Here is a 25,011-nt window from a genome sequence, read left to right on the forward strand (position 1 = left end):
TGTAGAAATTTGCATACAAGTCACCTCAGGCAAAGATTTCTTCTTCTCTCCCCAATTACTATAGTTACTTGGGTGACTCAGTCAAGCATCTATCAACAGGTGATTAAGTCCAAGATATCGCAAGAGATTTCCTGCTATTTTGTAATACAATCAAAGACTGTTTACTTCCATCGCTTTAACTTTGCCTCCCCTCCACCACTACCTCAGGCTATCTGCTGTTGAAACTCACACTCATGCCTTTGTTACTTCCAAACTCAACTATTTCAATACTTTCCTGGCTGGCCTCCCATACTCCCCCTCTGTAAACTTCAGCTCATTCAAAAACTCTGCTGCCAGTATCCTATCCCACACTCACTCTGTGCTTGCTGACCTACATTGGCTTCTCATCCCCCAATGCCTCAAATTTAAAAATTCACATCCTCCTGTTTAAATCCCTCTGTGGCCTTGCCCTCTGTCTCTTACCTCCTCCAGTCCTACAACCCCCCCCCACCCCCACATTCTCTGACTCTGGCCTCTTGTGAATCACCACTGACTCATCATTGGCAGCTGTGTAGTCAACTGTCTAGGCCCCAAGCTGTGGAATTCCTTCCAAAAACCCCTGTGCATCTCTACATCCCTCTCCTCCTTAAAACCCATCTCTTTGACCAAGCTTTTGGTCACCCATCCTACTATTTCTTTGTCTTAGCATCCACTTTTGTGTTATTACAACTCTATGAAGCACCTAGGATGTTTTGCTATGTTAAAGGCACTATATTAATGCAGGTTGTTGTGCATTACTGCAGGTTTCACTCTAATCCTTACATATTTGGACAGCATTCGCTGACTTTTTCTGCCAAATCTTTCATCATGAAATATTGGGAAGCATTCAGGCCAAAACTGAAAAGGAATCCCATGGGAAAAAGTTCAGCTGGACTCACCTGCACCAGGTTCATGGACACAAACCAAGCAAAGTTCCGGTGCCTGGATAGTTGCTTCAGATATTCTGCCAGCGTCAGTGTCTGTTCCTGAGCAAGAGGCGCTTGACTAATGTACAACCTACGCAGAAACCAGAATAAATGATTACATTAGAAAAGTCTCTGGTGGTGAATTTGAGACTAGTACAGATCCTGGAAGTTCAAAACTCAATTCCTCTCTCCTCCCATCTCCATTAAGAGTCAGAAACTTTGCAGTCCGTAACAAAAATTTTGAACCAAACAATTTTTAAAAATTTCCTCTAGCTACGATCGAACAAATAAGAGCAAGGTCAGTCCCAGCAAGCTGGATTGCAGAGGATAGGTGCTGGAGGAGGACAGTGTAGAGAACTGTGTCAAGTGGTGCAGAGGTGGGATAGTGCACCACGGGTAGAGTCACAGAGGATGTCATTTGTGACTTTGATTAGGGCCATTTCGATACTGTGCCAGCAGTGAAAGCCTGATTGGAGAGATTCAAATCAGTTACTTGCAAAAAAAAGGGCACAGATTTGGGAGGTGACAATGTGTTCAAGGACTGGAAAAGGCATCAATTTGCATTGCTTCCTATAAAGCCACTTGCTGAGAAGGCCTATAGCAGACTTTATCAGAGCAGCGCTCTTGCAAGTGTGAAGAATCAAAATTACAACTTACATTGGGGCAATTACAAAAAACTTAAAATATACACAAATTATAAAACATGAGACTTAAAATAAAAAGGTCCAGGTGGGTGGGTATCTTACACTAAAAGTACTCCCCCTTGAAAGATTTATGTACTTTTCTCTATGTAAAAGGACCACCACAATAATTGTGGCATATGAACTGTGCAACCAGCACAAGTATAAGCCACACAACCAATCTCTGATGCAAGTTGGTGCCTGTCCCTTCCATTCAGAATCACTCGATATATTACACACACCTCCCAGTGCTACCAGAGATCGTGCACGAGCGATTCTCAAGGACATTTATTCTCCCCCCAGGCTGGAGAGATTAAGCTAGTAGTTAACCAACACTCAGTAATCGTGAGAAGCGGTAAAATAAATGGGGACTGCTTTGGATTTCCTCCCGTTCTCACAGCATGCAGAGCAATACAGTCTGAGTACTGAAAGTAAATTGAAGCAACTTTTGATTTTAAGATCTCAAATCACATTAGAGTGAATAACTCCTACAAAGAGGGGTTTTAGATATTTGGAGAATACTGATGTTCAGCAAAGCAACTGGTAGGGACAAGAATCCCTCGAAGAGAAATTACTGCCATTGTAGGTTTCCTAATCATTAAATTTAAAAGATCAGATGACGTGTTAAATATGAGAGGTGCTTTTAATATCTAGACTCTTAACTGGATTAAATTGAACACACACGCACAAAAAAGACTGAGGCTGATTGACAAACATGCTGATGTTGCTCACAGCTGGAAAGAGCAAGTCAGATCCTTTTTTTCCTCCTTCTGAGGAGGGTGTCTCATGCAGTAGACAAGCTGAGAACTCCCCTGTCATACAACTTTACAGGTTAAACATATAACATCTTTGCTGAATATAACGTTCTGCTATAAATAGAAAAAACATGAACTAAATACAATCACTCACAATTACACAGAGGAATTCAGAACTCCAGTGCAAACAGGCATTAGAGTTCTGTTAACTACTAAGACTTCAAATAAATTGCGCTTATGCTCAAAATATTTTACAGTCCTGGAAAAGGCAGTCCTTTCAACACAAATTGAAAACAAAATTAACCGATATTCTACACAGCTTTTCTGTGTTGAATGTGGCCTCTAAAGCCCTTTGCTGCCCAATATTGTCTTAGTACCCACCTGATATTACACAATGTGGAGATGCCGGTGATGGACTGGGGTTGACAATTGTAAACAATTTTACAACACCAAGTTATAGTCCAGCAATTTTATTTTAAATTCACAAGCTTTCGGAGGCTTCCTCCTTCCTCAGGTACCTGAGGAAGGAGGAAGCCTCCGAAAGCTTGTGAATTTAAAATAAAATTGCTGGACTATAACTTGGTGTTGTAAAATTGTTTACAGATATTACACAAGTTAACTCAGAAGCTTATGGTTCTACAGCACATCACCTATATTCTTATTTTGGGCAAGAGAGACAGGAACTTTGTATTGAAAGTCATTCCAGGCAAAGTACAGACCAATAAGCAATATAAATCAGCAAGTTAGTGGCCCTATTAGCATGGAGATAGAGACGGTGTGTTGGGGCAGGAGGGAAGAATAAATAAATACTCACTCCTTTAGCATGGAGGTCTCCTCGTGTTTCACTTTAATCTCCAACTGAAATCGTTGTCTGAGAAGCCAGGTGCATATACTAAAACCTACAGTAGAAAAGGCAGCCATTGCTACACAGAACAGTCTAAATGAGAGAAAGTTTTCCTTGTTCCAGACTGCATAGGACATAAATACAGACAAGGAGCCAAGTGCGCTAAAAAGTGAACAGTAAAAATTCAGTCTAGTCCTGTCCTTTTCCGATACTGCCAGATCTGCCAGTAAGGCATTATGATTAAGGTCCACCATGGTGAGGAATCCATCATAGAGACAAAGGCAGATGAGAAATTGTATTCCTGGTCGGGCCCAACCCACCCAGAAAGAGAGGAATGACAACGCAAATAGAGGACCATTCCTCATTAATGCCTTCAGTCGCTTCAACACTACTTCTGGAGAGGAGATTGCAGCACCTGACCTGCAAGAAAATATCCAATTATATTAGATATATTATAGACAAGTACATGCTGTGCTAAACTGTACACAGTCATATGACAATTATCAATTTTACATAATACTAGTTGGCCTTCCACATGGTTACTCATGGACAAAAATTTAAAATAAAATTGAGTCGGTCTTTGCAGTGGATATCTCTAACTGGGCTTGACAGATAGTCCAGGCCTTCAACACAGTTACAATTGCACCTAGAACTTGAAATGTTTAAATGTTGAGTTATTTCAAGTTAAAATTGCCATAGAAATGTGAATACTGCTTTGTGTTTAGCATGGAATATAATTCTTTGGTCCTTGGTAACCATATGGTTAACAGGGACCAAAGTAAGTTTGAACTGACATTCAAATCTCTCTTTCTCTTACTCTCCAGAGACTTGAAACTGCTTAACAAGAAACTGTTTCCACAATTACTGATAAAAATGTAATGAATAAATTTGTCCAACTTCAAAGTGATGAGGAGGGACAAACACTGTGTTTAAAGCTTGGTTGACAAGCAAATGGACACCCAATTTCTTTTTTAAAAACTGCAGGTTCAAAAACATTTAAATCCACCTTTATCCCTCAGATACTTTCAAAAAAATAAGTGTGAATAATCCAGTCAGTCCTGCCTTCCTGCATTCAGAGAATGACATTTATGATAGTGAGCTACTGTGATCATTACTGTAACACTGGTAATGAAGGGTTATTTGTGTCTGAGCTCTCCCCTCCCCTTTTAAAATCACACTAGGCCGCAAATCATTCTCTGGTCAAGAGAGCAGAGTGCTGATATTTAGCAGATCTCTGCTAATCTCATAGAATGGTTACAGCAGGAGGCCATTCAGCCAATCAACCCCATGCCGGCTCTTTGTAAGAGCGATGCAGTTAGTCCCATTCCCCCGCTCTCCTGCAAATTTTTTCCCCTTCGAGTATTTATCCAATTCCTTTTTGAAAGCAACAATTAGATTTAAAAGGAGTAAGATCACGTGACATGTTAAGTACGAGGTGCTTTTAACATCTGGATTAAAATCACATCACAACCACCCCCCCCCCCCCCGAGGGATAGCTAACCCTCAGATTTCCCGTCTTATGAAGCAAAGCCTGACTTTTCTTCATCCGGGTAGCACAGCCAATACCAGAAACTTGCAATGGAAATGATGTGGGGGTTGGGGGGTTTGGGCAAGTGGAGAAATTGTCCTGTTTTTCTTACACTCTTCTCATTTCCCACTGCGCTTCCTACTTGGCTTTTTAAAAAAATGTTTTGCTCTGAATTTCTTCTCTCTAACTTCAATATTTCTAGTCTTGTGTAAAATTCATTCTCCCTCTTCAACTCAAGGCTGTTCTTGGAACAGCCATTAGGTTGTGTGTGAAAGGGGCATGGACTGAATTCTAACTCTTTCTCCACCCCTCCCTGCACCCTCTTCCACCACCAATTTTTAGTGTTGGTGAAGTGCCTAGACTATATGGGCTGCTCACAGTGTTAAAAAAAAAGAAAAACCTTTCCACCATCTACAAGGCACAAGTCAGGGGGTGATGGAATACTCTCCACTTGCCTGGATGAGTGCAGCTCCAACAACAAGAAGCTCGACACCATCCAGGACAAAGTAGCCCGCTTGATTGGCACCCCCTCCACCACTTTAAATATTCACTACTTCCATCACGGCTGCAGTGTGTACCATCTACAAGATGCACTGCAGCAACTCGCCAAGGCTTCTTCGACAGCACCTCCCAAACCGGCGACCTCTACCACCTAGAAGGACAAGGGCAGCAGGCGCATGGGAAAACCACCACCTGCACAGTCTCCTCCAAGTCAGACACCATCCTGACTTGGACATACATCGCCGTTCCTTCATCGTCGCTGGGTCAAAATCCTGGAACTCCCTACCTAACAGCACTGTGCAAGTACCTTCACCATATGGACTGCAGTGGTTCAAGGCAGCAGCTCACCACTACCTTCTCAAGGGCAATTAGGGATGGGCAATAAATGCTGGTCCTGCCAGCGACACCCACATCCCATGAATGAATGAAAAAAACCCTCACTGAGCCAACAGCAAAAGCTGAAAATTCAATTCCAATTTTTAAAAAATAACTACAACAAACTTCTTAAGCCCAGCAAAAACTATGGTGCTGAGCTGCTACTACAAACTATGATCCATCAATGTAAAATGAATTATGAATAAAGCAGAAAACTAGTATGTAAAATGCACTCAACCGTCTATGGTGATAAAGCATTAAGAAATGCACTTAGGCTGGAAGGGCTGGGCCAAAATAATTCAACAAGGCGGCCATTGGAAAGAATGAAAAGCCAACTTTTTGAACTTGGACACATTTGCATTGACGTGCTTAAATGAACAAGGGATGGAATTCATGACGTTCTTTAAAACACTAAATGTGCACTTGGCATTCATGAAGCACAAGCAAATACATGTACTGATGTTTGCTTTTACAGGAGTCCATCAAATAGCCATTGTACACAATTAATACTTTACTTGAAACAGCAGCTTGTATTTTTCATTTACTGTTTGTTACTTCTTGCATAAAAATACTTGATGTTTAACAGTGGGCAGCCACTGTTACAGTAGCACAAGTAACAGAGCCCAAAGCAACACTTCCACATCAGGCACAGTGAAAAATAGCTCAAGCATTTTGCTGTGGTCAATCCAGCTTAAAACATATAAAAGCATACACAGTTTCTCCATCAAACAGAACGTCCATTATTACTTACTGCTGTGAGCTCAAAAATGACCGATCGCTAAGCCATCCAAACAGTGGATCGTTAAGACTGTTCCATAGGAGAAAAATGGTCTGAAAGAAAAGAAAATGCAGATTAAATCTCAGAAGGAAAATGAGGACGAAGCAGCAGCACAACTACAGATACAATACTGAAGGGGGTTAACTAAATACATAAACTCATTAGCAGCCTATAGAACCCGACAGTGTCTGGGCAGCTCACTCACCCTTGCCACTGAGAGGGTTAATCTGCAAAATACTCTCAACATTTGCTGTTTTATGCAAACAGTTTAAACATTACTTTCATAAATTACCATAGTTGAGTTGGCCACAATCTCTTGTTTCCTTATTTCATTCTTCTGACTTGCATATTTTCCCAAAAATCATTCAAGGATAATGTTGACAAAAATCACTGTCATATCTGAAATTATTGATCTGTGCTAAACACTCCTATAATGAGTCAGATGAGCTTTTGATATACATTAATGACCCGGACTTGGGTATAGAAGGCACAATTTCTTGCAAATGTAGCAAACATTGAGGATAGTAGCAGACTGCAGGAGGAAATAGACAGACTGGTAAAATGGGCAGACACATGGCAGATTAAATTTAATGCAGAGAAGTGTGAAGTGATTCATTTTGGGAGGAAGAATGAGGAGAGGCAATATAAACTAAATGGTACAATTTTAAAGGGGGTGCAGGAACAGGGAGACCTCGGGGGGGATTCACATCCACAATCTTTGAAGCTGGCAGGACAAGTTGATAAAGCTGATAAGAGCATATGGGATCGTTGGTTTTATTAATAGAGGCATAGAGTACAAAAGCAAGGGAGTTATGCTAAACCTTTATAAAACACTAGTTAGGCCTCAGCTGGAGTATTGTGTCCAATTCTGGGCACCACACTTTAGGAAGGATGTCAAACCCTTGGAGGGGGTGCAGAGGAGATTTACCAGAATGGTGCCAGGGATGAGGGACTTCAGTTACATGGAGAGACTAGAGAAGCTGGGATTGTTCTCCTCAGAGCAGAAAAAGGATAAGGGGAGATTTAATAGGAGGTGTTCAAAACGATATTGGGGGGGGGGGGGGGGGGGTTGATAGAGCAACTAAGGAGAAACTGTTTCCACTGGCAGGTCTGTCAGTAACCAGAGGACACAAATTTAAGGAACCAGAGGGGAGATGAGGAGAATTTTTTTTTATGCATCAAGTTATGATGATCTGGAATGCACTGCCTGAAAGGGTGGTGGGAACAGATTCAATACTAACTTTCAAAAGGGAATTAGATATATACTTAAAAAGGAAAAAAATTGCAGTGCTATGGGGAAAGAGTGAGGGAGTAGGAATAATGGATAGTTCTTTCCTGTTTTTCTCAATCCACATCTCATTGATTGAGATAGACTGTTGGTTCCTTCATTCAGTAAGGTCCCAGATGCCCCATTGACCTTGCATTTCCAGCAATTTGTGGCACAAAACATTTGAACTGAAGGGTGAAGGAAAAAGTCTAACCAACAGGCCCTGCTCCAACAAATTCAGGGCCATTATATTTTTGGAAGACTGCCTTTTTCCACGAATGCACAAATTCAAGTTGATAAACCAGTGAATTTAGGGAATGTATACATTACAACATTAGTCTTCTCTACTGAAATAGGACAGGTCCCCACTTGAAACACCAATATTTGCATACAGAATGAAAAATCTGCCATATTTTAGTAGGGTATGTTGTCTGTTTCACAAATGTAACATATTGGACAATTTCCAGTCCTTGTTAACAATATCTAATACTGATGCAGTTCTGCCCAAACACTGCCCAATAAATAACCATTAAATACATGAATGTTTATTGTTAGAGATTTTTTCCTCTTCCGCACCAATGGAAGAAAGGGAGAAAAATACAAATACTTTTCTGTATCACCTTTTAAGCTTCTTATTGTCTTTCTGTGTCATCCCTGGCCACCAGGCCTGATGCAGACTGCTGGAATATTCTAAAGATAACCAGGGTGACTCCATCCAATTCTCCTTCATTGTGGAGAATCACTTGACCTCAGCATGTTCACAGCATGGTGGAGAATGGAAACTCAGCACACAGCAGACTATTGGCTAAATCTATGCTCTAACATTGAGGCGCAGCACGTTGAGGTCCCCATGTACTGTTCTATCCTCTGAGACCCAGCACACCATTTTGTAGCTATCGTAAATTAACTGAAGTTAAGAATCAGGAAAGGTCATTACAAATCAAAATCCTTTAGCTTCTGATCACACACAGGACAATTGGTGCAACGTGGCTGCAGTGTGTCCTATCCACAGGATGCAATACAGCAACTTGCCAAGACTACTTTGACATCACTTCCAAGTCACATACTACCCTGACTAGGACATATATCGTCCTTCCTTCATAGTCGCCGAGTCAAAATCCTGGAACTCCCTACCTAACAGCATGGTGGGAGTACCTTCACCACACAGACTGCAGCGGTTCCACCATCACCGTCTCAAGAGCAACTAGGGATAGGCAATATATGCTGGTCTTGCTAGCGATGCCCATATCCTAAGAATGTATTTTTAAAAGATGACTACGGGACAAAAACAGAGAATCCTAATTCCCTTGGCTTTGTTATGCTGTGTTTATTATAGTTATCACAGCATCAGCAAATTGAGAAACATGACTAAAATTATATATTGAACTGAATTTCAACACTGACACCTTCCATCAGCATGAAGATTTTTTTTTAAAGTGAAATGTTATTTAAAAAGTACCGTTTTTAAAGTGCATCCACTTTTTCTAGAAATAAATGACTATCACAAAGATACCTTCAATTTCTTCATTTTTCAAACTCTCTCTCCCTGCTAGGATACTTTGGTGAAGTCCGTTTACCCCAGACTACAGTGTGCTTTCCACCCTCCCCCAGTCACGTGCCTTGCCGTTTGCAATGCAGTTGCTCCAGGACATTCCTCCATAATTGACAAAAGTGGAGCAGTCAGCATGAAGACTCAATGCAAAAGATCTCCATGCCAACAATAAAATTGACATCCTTAAGACCAAAAACAGAAACTTAAAACAAAATTATCATTTTCTGCTATGAAATGGGGAGTACTTTGAACAAAATTAGTTTGTCCTAGACTTTTGTTCCCCTTTAAATAAAAAAAAAATCTTAAATATAATAAAGCCACAACAGAATCAATACAATATTGTAATAGCAACCTTCACTTTCTTCTAGAGGAGAAAATAAAAACTGGTTCTCTGGTCAGCTATGATCGTTCAGGTGTATAACATATACCTGGCAGTTTGTCTCGGTATGCAAAACATTCCTTTACTAAGGTCGGCAAGGAAGGCTACTCATCAGTAACAGACGTTAAACATTACACGCAATTCTAATATAGATAGGAAACCAAGCATTCTGCCCAATTTGGCTTTCCAACACTCATTTTCTGCCACAGCTGTCTTTCTTATGCATCCTGCCCAGCTTCAGAAGGGAAAAAGAAAACAATTATTCTTGTTCAGAAATAAAGCTTGTTTTTCTAAAATTGACATATACGAGATTCTGTTAAATAATTTAATAGGACAAGAACTAAGCCCTCCATTGCTAAGATGTTACTGTAGTTGCATTATTAAAACACTCAAATTAAGTATTCAACAGGTAAATCATAATTAGTATAGTGTTGTGTGCCTGACCTACTTAAAAATTGAATTTTCTAAAAGGAAAAATATCAGTAACATTTAAAAGTTTTTTTTAATTTCCTGAGATTATGCAGTTCAGCTAAAAAGCAGGCTCACAGCCTGCTTGTTGAAAGTATGTAGATAGTTACAGTGTGTAAACTAATATGTGTAAATTATTTTCCATGTACTGCAACTGCATTCCAAATAAGTGGTGTGGAGCGAAGCACGTAAGCTGGCAAGTACAGGGATGCTGAAATTCTCAGTGATCGTACGTTCTGTTCTGGATAGGCAGATCTTAATGGTCATGGATCAAAAAGACCCACATTTTAAAACAAGATTGTACTGCAATAAACAATCCTGTACTGAGACACAGGACCAATTGCATGTAGAGAGTCTTAAGCAATGGAACATAAATAAAGAATGTATGTGCTTTTGTACATTTTACCAATGATATACCTTTGAAGGTTCAGCAATGAATGATCCATCATTCTATACCCATTCTTTAACACCATAATTATTGGACACAAAAATATGATTTACACTGGCCATAACAGTTAATCAGAAAATAAATATGTTCAAATCTGTTTACTGCCCCATTCAAAAAATATTAAGAGGCAAGATAGAAAGTAACAAAGTGATACTGAGAGATGAGGACAGCAGACTGATTGAGGACATGCAACTTGTCTTTCAATTAATCTCCTACAAGTAACCTCCTATTGGTAGTCCAAAAGTCCATATGTAAATCAGAATACTGCCAGGGTTATAGACTTGACAGGTTTCTATCGAAATGAAGAGGTTTCTGAACCCCCTTACATTGCTGTAAGCAGTATTGCCAATGTACAGCGTGGGTAAGTATTATTTTTCAACATGTGGTATAAGATACATCTTAAATTCACAAGCTTTCGGAGGCTTCCTCCTTCCTCAGGTAAATGTTCAGGAGCTCCTCGAAGCCTACGCATTTACCTGAGGAAGGAGGAAGCCTCCGAAAGCTTGTGAATTTAAAATAAAATTGCTGGACTATAACTTGGTGTTGTAAAATTGTTTACAATTGTCAACCCCAGTCCATCACCGGCATCTCCACATCAAGATATATCTCAGCATTCAAAATGACAGTTGCTCAATTTGTTTTTTCACTCTGCCTAGCCCATTACCATCTGTTTAAAAAAAACAGCAACTGAAGAGATTACAAAAATATTCCAAATATTTTTTCAAGGAGTACAATTACTCTTTACAAAACTGTCTTCAGCAAACCTCAACAGGCAAATGATTGAACTTTGAAACATGGATTTTATTTACATTAGTCTGTTTTTACTTTGTACTATTCTCAACACTCTGACTGTGCAAGAGCTTTTCGGAATGACGTGGCTTACAGCATTACTATACTTCATTCCCTATTATGGATGGGATTTGAAGACAAATAGAAATGCATTGGTCTTCTCAAGTTGCTACAAATCATTTTAAAAATGGTCTACGTTACAAAATTTATTCATAATCTAAGTTTCTCACTAACAGACAAAAAGGGTCATTTTGATTCAGAACAACTGGAATCAGGTCTCATTTTAAGCCAGAATCTTATTTTGTCTATTATATTCACCACTTAAATAGGATTTGCAAGTATTTCTGAACCAGATCATTAATTTCCTTTCATTGATTATCAAGGTTATATTATTGGAAGATTAGCTTATATTTTTGACAATTGCAAGTTGTGTAGGCTAGCCTTAGATAAAAATATTACACCTCAAAAAATCAATTAAAATGTGACTAATATTTAATTCCTGGACTTACAGGTTTGAGCAATCGACAAAGGACAAGTTGCACATTTCACTTTCTGCAATAGGCAAAGCTTAATACTGCAATGACAAGTCAACTGTGGCAATAAAATAATTCTATAAAGCATTTTAGACAGCTTGCCATGGAACAGTAGCAGCTGTGACCAAGTATCTAGAGTGCTGATAGAAAAGTTATGGGTTTACTGCCAAATAGAACTTTTAAAAAAGAACACTCACCTCACCAATCCAGAAGGATACTTTATCGATTTTGTAAACAGATACAAATGTATCCACGTAGTACAGGAGGAATACATTATGCAGAATGGAGACAAAGAGAGATAAGGAACCATACAGCACTGCTGTAGGTATGTCCAGGCAGCTCACTGGTCTGATTCCCATGACTTCAGCAGTCCATTGCACTGTAGCACCAGCTTCTTCAAAGTCATTTCACTTCTGTCTTTGGCACAGAAGTCTCAAATTTCCGACAGTGGCCAAAAGTTGCCAATCCGTGGTAAGCTATGAACAGCAATACAAGGATTTTTTTTAAATTAAAGATAACATTAGTATATTCATCAAGACCAAAACAATATTCACCCCTACAATATACTGCACAAAATCCAAGCTGTTATATTCCCCAATATCAGTCACCAGTTTTCCTTCTCTCTATGGCATCTTATATTATACAAGATACAGCACAGCTATTCTCCCCAAACTAGATAAACAAACAGAAGTACATAAGAAAAGGAGAGTTCTTTGTTCCATTTGGATTATAAAAAGTCAGGACATATACGTGAAGTGCAAATCACACTTATTTTAGCTACTGGATGTTGAGTTCTATTATAACTGATGTGATTAGTTTCATTTCTGTAACCCAAATTCACCACCAATAAGTCACGTATATAGAAATTGTTACATTTAAACACTAAAGTAAAATGGCTGTTTTGTAGTCCCCCCCACCCCCACCTCACACTTATTTTAGTGTCTTTCTGAATGTCTAAAGTTATTTGTGTGGGCATGTCAGTTTAACTTACACATTAACAATGAAGCCTGAGTGGTTAAAATCCAGTCAGACTGATGTGATGAAATTCTCTGCTTTCTACTTTTGGGTAAGTTTACAAAAAGGTACAGTGACAAACACAAACCATTAAATAAAAACATGAGTGCAGTGAGCAGCGTATAAAATTTTTTAAAAAATAAAATGCTCCTATGAATATAAAAAGGTGCACAAATACTGTGCTCAGTACAAAAAAAGCAAATTGTGCAGTGAAAGATGCATATTAAAAGGGAAGAAACACTGCTGCAGTTTTAGGTGAATTGTATTACTATATGCCATGGTCAAATCACAGGAACAATCCACCGCAAACATTTTTGAAACGCCATTAGTTTCTGATACAACCAACGTAATCCAAGAAAAGTCAAAGACATGAAAAGGGCCCATAGCCCAACACTCTATTAAGTTGCTAAATACAAAATCATTGATTATACAACAATACCAACCTAAATGTTTCAGATTGCCACAGGGGATGGGGTAGAGGACATCCACCAACAAAGAACACTAATGGGCACTGCATTCCTGGGTATCTTGCCTCCAATAGATTGCTAGTCTTACAGCAAGTCCGTACAAGGACTGGTACATGTCCTACAATCCCACTCTGGAATGGGAGACATTAATAAACTGCTGTCCTATATAATTTCAGAGGGCACTTTTCAAAAAAAAACATTCCATCAACTTTTCCTGTCAACACCAGTGGAAACTCCAGTAAGCCACTTGTACTTCCACTAGCATAACATCAATTTTCTTTTTGTGCATAGATCAAAGTTTTAAAATCAATCCAACTACATGGTAAAGGTAAATTTCTACACAGATGTATTCTTTATTCAGACAGTGGCAGGATCGTCAAACGATGTAACCTTCCCTGAATTTCTCCATCCATCTTCAGCAGGAAATGTACAAGATACCCAAAAACAAAATGTTTTTGTCTTTCTCAGCTTAATCTCATTGCAAAAGCTCTGCCATGCACAACATATCCTGAATATGTACAAGGGATAGAAATTCTATTAAGCTCAAATGTATGTGATGTCTAGTGCTGACACATACATTTTGCTGTAACAGTCTAAACAAGCTCTGAACAAGATAAAGACATTACTGTGAAAGCCACTAAAAAAGTGTGATACTATTTTAAGATGTTTACATATTTGAATATTATTTGCATAAAGCAAATTACCAGCATAATCATTGGCATAATTTTCCAGGGAAGAATGTAAAAGCAGTATTATGTTTAATATCCCTTCTCCCCTCAAAACATAGGAACAGGAGTGGGCCATTCAGCCCCTCGAGCCTGTTCAATCATTCAATGGGTTCATGGCTGACCTGTATCTAAATCCATTTACCCGCCTTGGCTCCTTATCCCTTAATACCCGCGGCTAGCAAAAATCTATCAATCTCAAATTTTAAATTATTAATTGAGCTAGCTTCTACTGCTTTTTGTGGGAGAGCGCCACACTTCTTCCATCTTTTGTGGGAAGAAGTGTTTCCTAACTTCTCTCCTGAATGACCTGGCTCTGATTTTATGTCCCCTTGTCCTAGATTCTTCCACCAGTAGAAAAAGTTTCTCTCTATCTATCCTATCAATTCCTTTCAAAATCCTGAAAACCATAAACAAATCACCACTTAACCCTCTATATTCCAGGGAATACAAGCCTAGTTTATGTAATCTCTCCTCATAATTTATCCCTTGGAGCCCTGGTAACATTCTGGTGGATCTGCGCTGCATTCCTCCCAAAATCAAACATATCCTTTTTACAGTGGTGCCCGGAACTGTACACAGTACTCCAAATGTGGTCTAACCAGGGCCTTGTGCAGCTGTAGTAAAACTTCCTCCCCTTCATATTCTAGCCCTCTAAATTCAAAGACTAACATTCCATTAGTTTTTTGATTATTTTTTGTACCCGACTACTACATATTAGTGATCTGTGTGCATGGATCCTTAAATCTCTTTGGACCTCCATTGTTGCTAGCTTTATCATTAAAAAAAACCTACTCAGATCTATCCTTTTTTGGTCCAAAATGGATCTCACACTTAGCTACAGTGAAATCTATCTGCCAATTTTACCCACTCACTTACTTAATCTATCAAATGCGTCTGTAATTTTACACTCCCATCTACACTATGCCACCAATCTTTGGGTCATTGGCAAATTCAGATATACGGTTCTCTAATGTGTTATCTAAATCATTAATATAGTGAAAGACAGCATAGAGACACAAAGTAAAAATATCTGGATCTTTTTAGGCTACTATGCCCACTATTTCTTATACCTCACCTTACGGAGTTGTCATTTCTCATTTTGCTGTCACGTGCTAGTGGAGACACCGCAAGCATCGAAACAGTGCGGATTTTTGGGTGGTGCATTGGAGAAGTCTGTAAGCAGTGATAGTCACCATCCCATTCTCCAGCCTGACCATAGGGGGATTTGCAACACGACTCCTGAAGTACTGTATTCCGCAGTGACTAATTTCCTGGTAGAGTTTAAATGTTCGGTCAATCCTTTCTGTACTCATCTTTTATTGGACAGCGTACAGGCATGGGCTACACGGTTGATCCCAGAACATAAGGGAATGATGTACGAGGAAAGACTGACAACCCTGGGTATTTTCAGTCTTATAAAGAGGGGATATAATAGAAGTGTTTAAAATTATGAAAGGTTTGGACAAATTGGACCAGAGTAAGCTTTTCCTCAGTGTACAGAATTTAAGCTTAAAAGGGGTTATATTTACAAATTACAGACAACAAAAGAAAATAAGAAATGCAAGAAGAGCTTTTTTAAACTAAAAAAATTGGTACGTATAAGAAACGGATTACAAGCACGGCTGGTAGAAGAAGAACATAAGAAATAGGAGCAGGAGTAGGCCATCCTGCCCCTCGAGCCTGCTCCACCATTCAACAAGATCATGGCTGATGACCTACCTCAACGCCATTTTCCTGCATCATCCCCATATCCCTTGATGTCTTTAATATCTAGAAATCTATCGATCTCTGTTTTGAATGTACTCAATGACTGAGCCACCACAGCACTCTGGAGCAGATAATTCCAAAGATTCACCACCCTCAGTGAAGAAATTTCTCCTCATCTCAGTCCTAAATGGCTTACCCTTTATGCTGAGACTGTGACCCCTGGTTCTAGACTCCCCAGCTAGGCGAAACATCCTCCTTGCATCTACCCTATCAAGCCCTGTAAGAATTTTGTATGTTTCAATGAGATCACTTCTCATTCTTCTAAACTCTAAAGAATACAGGCTTAGTCTACTCAATCTCTCCTCATTACGACAATCTCGCCATCCCAGGAATCAGCCTGGTAAACCTTCGTTGTACTCCCTCTATGGCAAGTATATCCTTTCTTAGGTAAGGAGACCAAAATTGTACACAATAGTCTAGGTGCGGTCTCACCAAGGCCCTATATAATTGCAGTAAGACATCTTTACTCCTGTACTCAAATCCTCTTGAAATAAAGGCCAACATATCATTTGCCTTCCTAATTGCTTGCTGCACCTGCATGTTAGCTTTCAGTGACTCTTGTACAAGGACACCCAGGTCCCTTTGAATATCAATATTTCCCAATCTCTTACCATTTAAAAAATACTCTGCATTTCTGTTTTTCCTACCAAAGTGGATAACTTCACATTTTTTCACATTATATTCCATCTGCCAAGTTCTTGCCCACTCACTTAGCCTGTCTGTATCTCCTTGAAGCCTCTTTGCATCCTCCTCACAACTCACATTCCCACCTAGTTTTATGTCATCAGCAAACTTGGAAATATTACATTTAGTCCCCTCATCCAAATCATTGATACAGATTGTGAATAGCTGAGGCCCAAGTACCGATCCCTGCGGTACCCCACTAGTCAGTCTGCCAACCTGAAAAAGACCTGTTTATTCCTATTCCGTTTTCTGTCTGTTAACTAATTCTCAATCCATGCCAGTAAATTACCCCCAATTCCACGTGCTCTAACTTTGTTCACCAACCTCCTGTGTGGGACCTTATCAAAAGCCTTCTGAAAATCCAAATACACCATATCCACTGGTTCCTGCCTATCTAGTCTGCTAGTTACATCCTCAAAGAACTCCAATAGGTTTATCAAACATGATTTCCCTTTCGTAAATCCATGTTGACTCTGCCAAATCCTATTATTACTTTCTAAGTGTCCTGTTATCGCATCCTTTATAATAGATTCTAGCATTTTCCCTACTACTGTCAGGCTAACAGGTCTGTAGTTCCCTGTTTTCTCTCTCCCTCCTTTCTTAAATCGTGGGGTTACATTTGCTACCTTCCAATCTGCAGGAAGCGTTCCAGAATCTATAGAATTTTGGAAGATGACAACCAATGCATCCACTATCTCTATAGCCACCTCTTTCAAAGCCCTGGGATGTAGATCATCCGGTCCTTGGGATGTATCGACTTTCAGTCCCATTAATTTCTCTAGTACTATTTTTACTAATATTAATTTATTTCAGTTCTTCATTCTCACCAGACCCTTGGTTCTCTAGTATTTCTGGGAGTTTTTTTGTGTCTTCTTCCGTGAAGACTGACACAAAGTATTTGTTTAATTTCTCTGCCATTTCCTGATTCCCTATTATAAATTCTCACCATCTGTCTGCAAGAGACCCACATTTGCCTTCACCAGTCTTTTCCTTTTTACATACCTAGAGAAGCTTTTACAGTCTGTTTTTATGTTTCTCGCTAGTTTACTCTCATATTCCATTTTCCCTCTATCAATTTCTTGGTCCTCCTTTGCTGAATTCTAAAATGCTCCTAGGCCTCAGGCTTACTGCTTTTTCTGGCAACTTTATATGCCTCTTTCTTTGATTTAATACTATCTTTAAATTTCTCGTTAGCCACGGTTGGACTACTTTTCCTGTTGGGTTTTTTGTACCTTTAAAAAGGAATATATATTTTTTTGTCGCAAATTATGTATTAAATTCTTTAAATGCTAGCTATTGCCTGTCTACCGTCATACCTTTTAATGTAGTTCCCTAATCAACCATAGCCAACTTGCGCCTCATACAGAAATCTTAATGGGTTTCAAGGAATGAGACAGGTCAACAAATGGGATTCAAGGTCATTGGAAATTCACCAGGGGAGTACCGTGGATAGGTGGGCTGGATGGATCGAAAGTCTTCTCCTGCCTGAAACTGTTATTATGTTAAGGTCACGGCTCAACACTCATCATTACAAAGTAACTATTATTCTAGAAAAGTTCCAAAACCAATCACTAAGCATCAGGACAAACAGTGGGCACGAGCTAAATAAACATCTGCTATACACACCAAATTATTACCTTAAACAGCAATCCAACTATGACAGGAAAAGGCAAACTCCCTTGCTTTACTTCAAAAATGTCACATGGGATTTGGCAAGTACACTTACAATTTTGGTTTTGCAAATGAAGTATGATTCACCAAATAGACTGAAAATGTAGCTAAAGATATTCCAACTTGAACTTCTCCACTATCAGACATATAACAAACATATGTAGAATATTGCAGAGCTCTTGAACGGCTCTGGGTAAAATGCAAAACAGGAAGATCCGTATTTGATTGTCTCAGCTGGGATGGTGGTGGTGTACAACAATTGTCTTTCAAGTTGGAGGTTGGGAAGATCATTTCGGGCAGTGATGTACAAGAGGCAGCCAGCTGGCCAGATATGGCCCACCAGCTCCTTTGATCTGGCCCAGTAGTCTTTTTGCATTTGTTACAAACGGATTTCAACAGCTTTGGATAGCTCTTTAAATATACCAGACCTGAAGGTCTAGAAAAGCCTGCGCCCCGGTTGATCAAAATCCACTCATGGAGCGGACTTTTTCCATTCTCCATGCTCAGGGACACGAAAAGCTTGAAGCTTGCAAGTTGTCAGGTTTGGGAGAAAGGAAGAGGGTACATTGGTGGGGGGCATTGCTTTTGTGCATATGTGGGGGTTTCTGTGTGAATCTAATGTGAAGCTAACTTGTGGGGATCTCATTTTTGTGTTTGGGTGTCTTGCATTTTTAATTAATGGGGAGAAGGTCCTGCTTTATTGCATAATCATATGCAACTCACTCACTAGTTTTGCCACATGTATCCATTTCCCAGCTTTGAAAGGTTGGACATCCTTGGTCGAGAGTTCCTACTCAATAACACTTTTGAAATGCATAGACACACCAAAAGTTGTCCTCAGTGTTGAACTGGTCATTCAGCCCACTGTGTGTATGTTGGTGCTGGCTCTCCTACCAAAGATATCTACTCAAATCCCATTTCCCTGTACCTTTTCATACCTTTCTTCTTTAAATGTTATCTAATTCCCTCTTAAGTGTCATGACTGACTTGGCTTCAATAAGCAGTTAATGGTAAAGCATTCCCTTTGTTTCTGGTATGTCACTGTCCAAGCATATACAAGAATTACCACTTGGGCAAAAGGCTGTTGGGCCATGACACCACAAACCTCTTTTCAAGAAGGGAAACAGAATGCTGGTGGGAACAAATTAAGCACTGCAAGTGCAACCTTAAACAATGTTAATAGAAAATATACTGCAACAATAGAGGATACCCTTATGTCAGTTGTACTGTCCTCACATTCTCACAACACAAACTCCTCTTCTTCAACATTTACTTTGCCATTCCTTTTGGTTCTCGTCATGCTATGCACCACTTTTTTGTGCAAGGCAGGCAATCTGTTGCCCAGTCTATTCTTAACATGCACAACAATAGCCCAGAGTGACTCTCAGGCATTTTCCCAGCACAGGGAGGAAAATTGGCTAACCAGTTGGTCTATGCTGCCACAGATGACAAGGTCTTGTGTACATTAGTAAACCAAGTCTTACCACCCTGTGATTTTATAATATAGTCTCTGAATGCTTCATTTTATTTTGCACTCAAAAGTAACCATCCGCATCAGAACCCAGGCTGGTTAAGGGCCAACTCCTTCTTCTGATATTTCTGGCAAGTCTATTTTTAAACTGACACGCAGTTCAATTCAAATTTTCTTTCTTAGTACCTCCTGACATTCACTAAGGTTATACTTAATTTGAAATATGAAACAGAAAATGCTGGAAATATTCAGCAGCATTTATGGAGAGAGAAAAACAGAGTTAACGTTTCAGGTCGATGATCTTTCATCAGAACCGTCATCGACCTTAAACGTTAACTCAGTTTCTCTCTCCACAGATGCTGCCAGACTGGCAGAGTATTTCCAGCGTTTTCTGTTTTTATTTCAGATTTCCAGCATCCGCAGTAATTTGCTTTTGTTATACTTAATTTGTAGCTGCACTTAGATCGCAATATTAGCATTAGTACAAAGTAAAACCTTGGGGGGGGGGGGGGGGGAAAGAAGAGGAAGGAGACTTATTCCACTTTGCTCCAGAACGAGGCTGAGCCTAAAATCTGGATTTATGCTACAACACTTCAGCGTTGGCAAATTTGCTTTACACCAGCTCAACAGTTGTAGAATAAATCACCCTTAAAGTTGCTGCATCTCTAGCACACCTAAGTGCGCTCCTTGAAATATAATCACTGTTGCACAATTACTTCATGGACAGTGTATGCAATAAAATCTCAACAAAAAGTCTTTGAGGAGTGCTTACATCATAGTAAAAATGTTCATTTGAGAAACAGGATAATACTTCCCCTGCAGAAAACATACAAACACTACTGTAATTTTAAAGAACCAAAAACAGAAAATGCACAGTAGGTCAACCAGTATCTATAAAGTGAGGGGGGAAAAAAGGGCAGATTAATGTTTCAGGTGTAATCCTTTATCAGAACTGATACTGTTCTGTGTATTTACAGCAATTTGAGTTTTTTTTGTTCTTCTGACTCAACTACTCTAATGCTGCCCTTGCTGGCCTCCCATTCTCCAGCCTCCCTAAACTCCAATTTGTCCAAAATTCTGCTGCATGTATCCTGTTACGCACTGTTTTGTTTGTTTGTCACCACCGCCCCCACTTCAACCCTTACTCATTTTGCTAGCTCTCCATCCTAACTTGCATTACATTCTAAATCTTTGTTCTGGCCTATAAACCTCTCTATGGCCTTGCATACAACATAATGCTGTTCCAGCATGATTTGATCCTTCAGATTCTGTTCAGTAAAAGAGTGATCTTTGCCGTTGTAACAAAATGCTGGAAAGTATTATTGATCGTTACAATCAATGTAGTGTAAATCTGGGCTTTCAAAAAGGAATTGGATAAATACTTGAAGGGAAAAAATTTGCAGGGCTATAAGAGCAGGGGAATGGGGCTAACCAGATTGCTCTTACAAAGAGCCAGCAGGGGCTCGATGGGCCAAATGGCCTCCTTCTGTGCTGTAACCATTCTATGATTCTACTATTAGATAGTTCCTTTTTAAAGTGACATTTACTTCATTGCAAGTCTCAAATTAAAATACACGGTACAACAGCAACTTACATTTACATAGCACCTTGAATGTACAAAAGTGTCCCGAGGCGTTTAACAGAAGAAAATCAGAAAAAAAAGGATGCTAAGCCAAAGAGATATTGGGCAGGGGTCACCAAAAGAATGGTTAAAGAGATGGGCTTTAAGGAGGGTGCGGAGATGGAAGGGTTTAAGCAGGGAATCCCAAAATGGGGGAGTGGGGGTTAATAGGGCTGGAGGAGGAACGGAGATAGGGAAGGGCACAGCCATGACGGATTTAAACACAAAGGTGAGAATTTTAAAATGGGAGATGAGGAGCAAATGTAGGTCTGAGAACGGGTGATGGTTGAGTGGGACATGTCAGCCTCCCATCCTCCATTAACTTCAGGTAAGCCAAAAGGTCTGCTGCCCGTATCCTACCCCATACCAAGTTTAACTCAGCCATCATCCTGTCCTTGCTGACCTACCTTGGTCTTGGATCCCCCGCCCCACACACCTCAAAATTTTAAATTTTCATCCTCATGATTAAACCACTTCATTACCTCCGCCCCTCCCTAGTTCTCTGTTCCTGTGACTCTGCCTTCTCGTGCATCGCCACCCCTCTTCACCTATTAGTTAGTATGCTTTCAGCCACCTATGCCCCACGCTCTGGAATTCCCTGCCTAAACCCTTCCATGTGTAAGCAGCAGGCTTGGGAGGGAAAAGGTGACATTGAAACTATGGTTCCCAAAGCTCTCCACCACTGGAGTTTTCCTTGTGTCATTTCTGGGTTTGTTGTAGACTTACTGATAAAGAATGATTGCTATAGAAACATAGAAAATAGGAGCAAGAGTAGACCATTTGGTCCTTCGGGCCTGCTCCGCCATTCAAAATGATCATGGCTAATCGTCTAACTCAGTACCCTGTTCCCGCTTTTTCCCCATATCCTTTGATCCCTTTAGCATTAAGAAATATATCTCTCTCCTTCTTGAATACATCTAATGACTTGGCCTCCACTGCCTTCTGTGGTAGAGAATTCCACAGGTTCACCACCCTGAGTGAAGAAATTTCTCCTGATCTCGGTTCTAAATGGCATACCCTGTACCCTGAGACTGCGACCCCTGGTTCTTGACTCCCCAGCCATCAGGAACATCCTCCCTGCATCTAGTCTGTCTAGTCCTGTTAGAATTTTATATGTTTCGATGAGATCACCTCTCATTCTTCTAAACTTTAGTGAATAGAGGCCTAGTCGACCCAATCTCTCATCAGTCCTGCCATCCCAGGAATCAGTCTGGTAAACCTACGTTGCACTCCCTCCATGGCAAGGACATCCTTCCTCAGATAAGGAGACCAAAACTGCACACAATACTCCAGATGTGGTCTCACCAAGGCCCTGTATAACTGCAGTAAGACATCCCTGCTCCTGTACTCAAATCCTCTTGCAATGAAGGCCAACATACCATTTGCCTTCCTAACTGCTTGCTGCACCCGAATGCTCGCTTTCAGCGACTGGTGCACAAGGACACCCAGGTCTCGTTGCACCTCCCCTTTTCCCAATCTATCACCACACAGATAATAATCTGCCTTTCTGTTTTTACAACCAAAGTGGATAACCTCACATTTATCCACGTTATACTGCATCTGCCATATTCTTGCCCACTCACCCAACTTGTCTAAATCACATTGGAGCCTCTTTGCATCCTCCTCACAGCTCACATTCCACCCCAGCTTTGTGTCTTCTGCAAACTTGGAAATGTTACATTTCCCTCATCCAAATCATTGATATATATTGTGAATAGCTGGGGCCCAAGCACTGATCCCTGCGGTACCCAAGCACTGATCCCTGCGGTACCCCACTAGTCACTGCCTACCACCCGGAAAAAGACCCATTTATTCCTACTCTCTGTTTCCTGTCTGTCAACCAATTCTCAATCCATGCCAGTATATTCCCCCCAATTCCATGTGCTTTAATTTTGCACAGTAACCTCCTGTGTGGGACCTTATCAAAAGCCTTCTGAAAATCCAAATACACCACATCCACTGATTCTCCCCTATCTAGTCTACTAGTTACAACCTCAAAAAACTCCAATAGATTTGTTAAGCATGATTTCCCTTTCATAAATCCATGCTGACTTTGTCCAATCTTGTTCATGCCCTCCAAGTGTTCTGTTATCACATCCTTTATAATAGACTCGAGCATTAGGCTAACTGGTCTGTAATTCCCTGTTTTTTCTCTCCCTCCTTTTTTAAATAGTGGGGTTACATTTGCTTAATTATTGTTGTATCATGTGACTTTACAGCCGATGAAGTACTCTTGAAATAACCCACATCCTCTGACTCAGACGTGAGTGCTGCCACCAAGCCACAGCTGACACATGAATGAATCGACTACATGGAATACTCTAGCTGTTGCTGTCTTTGCCAATACATCATCTTTGGGGGAGAAAAAAACTTTTTAAAAAAAGTTACCCAAAAATTCACAATATGAACTAAAAACAGAAGAAGAAAAGGCTGTAAAGCCCATCAAAGTTCATCTCTCAAGTACCTCGCTCCCCAGTTGCATTTTGATCATGTAGGCCATTTAGCACCTTGAGCCTGTTCCACCATTTGGTGAGATCATGGCTGATCTGTATCCTAACTCTATATACCCACCGTAGCCCCATATCCCTTAAAGCCTTTGGTTAACAAAAATGTATCAATCTCAGATTTAAAATTAACAATTCAGCTAGCATCAACTGCCATTTGCAGAAGAGAGTTCCAAACTTCTACCGCCCTTTGTGTAGAAGTGTTTCCTAACTTCACCCCTAAAAGTCCTGAATCTAATTTTTAGGCTAAGTCCCCTGGTCCTAGACACCCCAACCAGCAGAAATAGTTTCTCTATCTACCGTATCAGTTCCCTTTAATATCTTGAAATCTTCGCTCAATTTACCCCTTAATCTTCTAAATTCCAGGAAATACAACCCTAGTTTGTGTAATCTATCCTCAATTTAACCCTCGGAGTCCAGGTATCTTTCTAGTAAATCTACGCTGCACTCCCGCCAAGGCCAATATATTTTTCCTAAGGTGCGGTGCAGAATTCTCCAGGTGTGCTCTATCCAGAGCTTTGTATAGCTGTAGCATAACTTATACCTCTTGTATTCTGGATATAAAGGCCTGCATTCCATTAGCCTTTTTGATTATTTTCTGTACCTGTCCATGTTTTTAATGACCTATATACATGGACCCACTAAGTCTCTTTGGCTCTCCACTGTTTCAAGCTTTTCATCATTTAGAAAGCACTCTGATCTACCCCTTTTAGGTTCAAAGTGGATGACCTCACATTTGCCTACAATGAAATCCATTTGCCACAGTTTGGCCCATTCACCTAATCTATGAATATAATCTCTGTAATTTTATGTTTCCATCTACACTGCTTACAGTGCTGTCTATTTTTGTGTCATCGGCAAACTTGGATATGTGGCTCTCTATCCAGTCATCTAATTAGTTAATAAATACAGTGAATAGTTGAGGACCCAACACAGATCCCTGTGGGACACCACTAGTCACATCCTGCCAATTTGAGTATCTGCCACTGTTCCTACACTCTCTGACTCCTATCATTCATCCCGAAAAGCCTCCACTACACTGCCAAGCAAATTATTCTGAACATTTTTCACCAATTGCGAAAGAAACATTTCCTAATCTTATTTTAAATGTAATTTTCACTAATTTAAAATAATAAAAAGGTGCAACATCACCCATCTCTGCCCCGCTTCAGTTTATCTGCTGCTGAAACTCTCATCCATGCTTTTGTTACCTCCAGACTCGACTGTTCCAATGCTCTCCTGG

General features: G+C 40.1%; 1 protein-coding gene across 2 annotated transcripts in view; it reads right to left on the bottom strand.

The window, feature by feature from the left end:
- Nucleotides 1–25,011, bottom strand: part of mfsd13a (major facilitator superfamily domain containing 13A) — a 44,366-nt gene that overhangs the window by 16,441 nt on the left and 2,914 nt on the right. For both annotated transcript variants that reach the window (XM_068002084.1, XM_068002083.1), the window contains exons 2-5: nt 12,039–12,317; nt 6,379–6,458; nt 3,194–3,643; nt 918–1,035 (exon numbers count right to left, since the gene is read on the bottom strand). In XM_068002084.1, coding sequence (XP_067858185.1) covers nt 918–1,035; nt 3,194–3,643; nt 6,379–6,458; nt 12,039–12,200 — 810 coding nt within the window. In that variant the 5' untranslated portion in view covers nt 12,201–12,317. The remainder of the gene's footprint in view (nt 1–917; nt 1,036–3,193; nt 3,644–6,378; nt 6,459–12,038; nt 12,318–25,011) is intronic.

Source organism: Heptranchias perlo, chromosome 21 (assembly GCF_035084215.1).
Source record: "Heptranchias perlo isolate sHepPer1 chromosome 21, sHepPer1.hap1, whole genome shotgun sequence".
Classification (NCBI taxonomy): domain Eukaryota; kingdom Metazoa; phylum Chordata; class Chondrichthyes; order Hexanchiformes; family Hexanchidae; genus Heptranchias; species Heptranchias perlo.